This window comes from Aythya marila (assembly GCF_965140915.1).
Source record: "Aythya marila genome assembly, chromosome: 19".
NCBI lineage: Eukaryota > Metazoa > Chordata > Aves > Anseriformes > Anatidae > Aythya > Aythya marila.
Window position 1 is genome coordinate 2,201,434 of NC_139060.1, and position 4,616 is coordinate 2,206,049.

General features: G+C 53.6%; 1 protein-coding gene across 1 annotated transcript; it reads left to right on the top strand.

The window, feature by feature from the left end:
- Positions 1 to 2,162: 2,162 nt before the first annotated feature.
- On the top strand, positions 2,163 to 3,194 carry LOC309885676 (P2Y purinoceptor 2-like; the record flags this gene model as incomplete). The annotated part of the gene is made up of 1 exon (XM_082775899.1): positions 2,163 to 3,194. One exon carries the CDS (start codon positions 2,163 to 2,165, stop codon positions 3,192 to 3,194), a length of 1,032 nt encoding a protein of 343 aa, XP_082632025.1.
- Positions 3,195 to 4,616: the final 1,422 nt, after the last annotated feature.

Below are 4,616 nucleotides of genomic sequence, written 5' to 3' on the forward strand. Positions count from 1 at the left end.
CAGGAGGTCACCCTCCAGGTGACAGGCTAAACCAGGGGAATTTTGTACATAAAGAAGGAGCAAAATCCCTGCTGTGCTGAGAGGCAGAGGTGGATGCTGCTCTGTGTTCCTCCTCTCCAGGTCCTGCTCTGATCCTTAGCGCTGTTTTTGAGGTAAGTCTATGGTTAATGGCTTGTGTGATTCACCTTCAAGGTAAGTGAAAATTCATTTTTTTTTGTGCCTTGCCTTGGTCAGTCAATTCTGACTTTTTTTTTTTTTTTTTTTTTGAGTAATTCTTAGTTGTTTTCTTCTTACTGCTTTTAATTTCTCATCTTATTCAGAGTAGGGAGGCTCTCTTTCTTTCATGAAGAAATTACTGCATATATTTAAACTCACTTCCTACAGGGCAGGGTGAACCCAGGCATCAACCCCAGCCCTCACTAGCACAGGAAAAATAAAGCTGAGGAGCCTGAGGACTGTTTGCCACCCCCAGAGCCAGGCTGGTCACTGTGTCCACAGCGGTTCTGCTCCGGGCAGGAAGGAAAGGCTCTGCTTGCTGCCAGCTCTCTGCAACAGGGCAGCCCCGGTTCGGCTTTTCTGGATCAGCTGCAAATCCTTGTGGATGATAGCAGCAACAAAACCTTATTTTAAAAAAGTGCTTAATTTTGGAAAGCTTCACTTCTAGGGCAAAAAAGACAGAGGTGAGCAAACTGTTAATGCAAAGGTGTCTGCAGTGGCCATACACCTTTTTGTATTAGCAGGTATTGTCTTTAGGTGTTGGCTAAACCAGGGGGGTGCTGGTTATTAATCCATAGTGCCCATGGCTTTGAACTCCTGTTTTCACCAAAAGGAGAGTTAAAGGCTGCAGTGAGGAAGTGGCGCCCTGTGGGTGGTGGTTCTCAGCCCTTTCTGAGCTGCTCAGGCCATGTCCATCGCCCACCACATCCAGCCAGTCCTGAGCAGACAGAAAGGTGTGGTTTAATCACAAGTTCCTCTGGCCGACAGAAGCCATGAGAGACCAAAGGTGCCTTTGCCTGAAAATGCATCAGCTGTGAAAACACCTTCACGCCCCATTTCTCCCTGTGGTCCATCCCTGGGCACAGGGGCTGCATCCCAGAGCAGTGCTGAGCACTGGGGGATGCTCAGGAGTGGTGGGCTCATACCCTAAAGGCAGCGTGAGTGACAGCTCACACGAGAGCCAGGCTTTAAAGCCAAGTGCTTAAACACAGGCAAAGAAAAGTGTCTGATTTCAGGTTCATCCAGGTAAGGATTGAGGCTCCCAAGTGGCTGGGGAAAACTTTCCTGCTGGTGAGACACCAACGGGCTTAGAGGCTGCGTGCCAAAAAGAGGAGGCCCGGCACTGCCGTGGTGGTCCCACTCCTCGCCCTTCCACCACTGCTGCCGAGGAGGTCAGTGGAGGTCACCCCGTGGTGGTGAGTGCCAGCGGCTGAAAATGCAGCCCCGGGATGGCACCGGGCAGCCCCCGGCTCCTTGTGCAGTAAATAACAAGACCTAAAAGGCACAAACCCAGTGGGGTGAAGACCAGCAGAAGCAACAGCCCCATGGTCCTCCCTCCTGGAGAAAGAGACCGGAGCTGCTCCCTGCGCCAGGTTGCGCAGTGCCTTGCACCCCCTTGGGTGTCCCGCTGTGCTTGGCGGGTGGTGCGAGGATTTCGGATGCGGCAGCTGAGCGGGGTGGGTGTGTGGGGGCTGCTCTGTCTGCCGGGCGGTGAAGTCTGGCAGCAGAAGGTGGGGTAATTCAGTCGGCCGCTTGCCAGTTGCGCTGTAACAAAACCTGCTAAATGATTGTAGTGTGGGTGATGCTGGGCTCTTGCAAGGGATTTTAAATGCAGAGGCTTTTGGAGCCAGGCAGTGACAGCATCATTCATTTCATCTTCTCTTGTGAGCAGTTAGTAGCGGTTAACGTGTGAGCTGCTCCTGTGGTTCCTTTGTTGCCTTTTCTCTTTCTTTTGCAGCACAGGCAGAGGAAGCCAAGCTGAGTGTGGCGGGGTCAGGTCCAATTACCACAAGGTCGTGCTTGCTTGTGAAGAGTAGGACGTGGCCCCTTGCACCTGCCAGGTCTCCTCCGTCGTGCCTGTGGTAATTAATAGTCATTGTTTGGCCACAGATCTTCAGCCTCGGCAACAGTGTTTGAAAACCCGCCTCTGATGCAGCTCAGCCTTCATGTGCAAGAAGATGAGCTCGGGTAGATTCACTGCTTTCTCTCTTCCACCCCAACCTTTGCAGGACAGCACAGAGGTGTCCAAGGAGCTGCTGGCCTCGCTCGCCTTCATGAACACCAGCTCGGACTGCTTGCCCCAGGAGCTGCATCCTGCCATCCCTGCCCTGGGGACCCTGCTCCTGCTGGGCTGCATCCTGCTCAACGGCGTGAGCTTCTGGGTCTTCTGCTTCCACATCAAGCAGTGGGATTCAGGCATGATCCTCCAGTTCAGCCTGGTCCTGGCAGACATCACCATCATCCCCATTGCTCCCCTCCGGATTTCCTACCTCAGCCTCGGCAGCCGGTGGCCATTTGGCCAATTTCTCTGCCAGCTCGAAGTCTTCCTGCACAGCACCCACATGTACGGCAGCATCTATTTCCTGACGCTCATCTGCATCCACCGGTACTTTGTGGTTGTTCGGTACAAGAGCAAGTCCCTCTGGAAGAAGAGGACCTTCTTGAGAAAGCTGTGCTTGTTTGTCTGGATCGTCCTCTTTGTCCAAGGGCTGCCTTTCTTCTTCGTCCTCAAAACTTCAGTTATTGATGGCTCAGAAAGATGCCTGAATATTCACCAGTCAGAATTGTCCTCTGTTTACATAGTCTACAACATGGTTGTGGTTGTGTTCTCTTTCCTCCTGCCCTTTGCTGTTTCCTTGACCTGCGGTGCTCTGCTGGGAGCTGCCATTGCTAAAGCAGCCAAGAGAAGCTCCAGAGGTAAGAAGATGAAGAACAGGTCTCTGCAGATGATAACAGTGTCTCTGGTGATTTTTGCCATCTGCTTCGGTCCTCTGCACATCTGCAGGACCATAGGCGTCATTGTGAAGTACTACGACATATCTTGCCAGCTCCTGCACCAAGTGGAAGTTGCCTACTACATCAGCTGGGTCTTCACCATGGCAAACACCTGCCTGGATCCCCTGATCTACGTGTTTGCCAATGATAAGTTTAAGAAGAGCTTTGCTGACTCCTTCCGCAAACGGTGGGGCACCAACTGAGTGTGGCAGGGAACTGGGAGCCCCCTGAGGGAAGATGCTGAAGAACTGGACCCTGAGCTTCCCCCTCCTTTTTTCTGTCCCAGGTCCCCAGAGCTACCAGCAGCAGTTCAGCCTGGCAACACTGCAGGACCTGGGGGTTTCTCTGTGTTCCCCCAGTGACACCACGGGGTTGTTCCTGCAGGCAGGGGCTCCCTGGGCTGTAAGGAGGCTCTGACTATGCACAGCTCCTGGCCGTATCCCAGGTGGTTGGACCTCTTGTGCATGGGTTCCTTGAGAGTGCTGAAAGAGCCAAGCCCTACTGAGTACAAGGGGGGAATAGGGAAAGAATTTATACCTAAAGTCATAAATCAGGAGAAAATCCAGTGAAAACTGTTGTGAATTCCTGACTGTGAATGTTTTTGTGCTTTTTTGGGAGGAGGGTCTGCATGTGCATGGAGCTGAGGAGGGTGCAGGTCCCAGAACCCACAGAATGCCCCCTGTCCCTGACCCTTGGGCACCAGCATCTCCCCATGCACCACTGGGCTGGGGCCAGGCTCCCCCTTACCCACGCATCTGATGGAAGGACAAGGTGGCAGATGTTGAGCCACGGATGAGGGGTACAGGTGGGAGGTGTGTGGATGGGGAAAGGAGCTTCATCAGCCTGGTAGGAAATCTGGACTCAGTCTGTTGGAAGGTCCTCGGGAACAGGATTGTGTGCGCCCCTCTCATCAGCCTGCCCTCGTCCCATGACGACTGGGCTGAACGCCTGCGAGGAGCTTCCTTCACCCCACTCTGAGTGGCAGCCAGGGAGAGCAAAAGTGTGGGGTGAAGGGTGCAGAAACCTGGAGCCTGAATGCAAAGGCCGTGCTTGTCCCGTTTGGGCATGTTGCCTGGCCAGCCCTCAGCCCTCTGGCTGCTCTCATCCTTGGCACCTTTACCTTGAGGCAGGGGACTGTGTTTCATGGTCTTCTCCTTCTTCAATCACGCCATGCAGATGGGTTCCTGGCCTCTGGGAGCATGGCAGCCCCAGGGCAGTGGCTTCTCCCTCGGGGTGGTGGGAAGTGGCTGCTCTCTGCTGCAGGAGCAGGGGGAGTGGAAGAGCCTGAGCTCGTGGGGGCAGAACTGCTGAGCTGGGTGCTGGGTCAGCCGAGGTGGAGGAGCCGGCAGTTCTTGGGCTGCTCAGGGTTTCTGCAGATTAGAAATACAGTATAGCTTTAAAAATGTATATAATTTTGTGGGGGAGCAGGCTTCTTTTAAACCCAGGTTTGACACTGGGGGATGTGAGAGTGTTGGAGGCTCTGACTGCTGCAGCTCCAAACTCATAATGGAAAGTGAGGTGCAAAAATAGTGTTTAAAAGAGTGGGCAGAGTTGTAACGTCACTTCCCCTAGGGTCATGTGCTCCAGCCCTTCCCTGTGCCCTGCCTCAGTTCACCTCTCTGTAA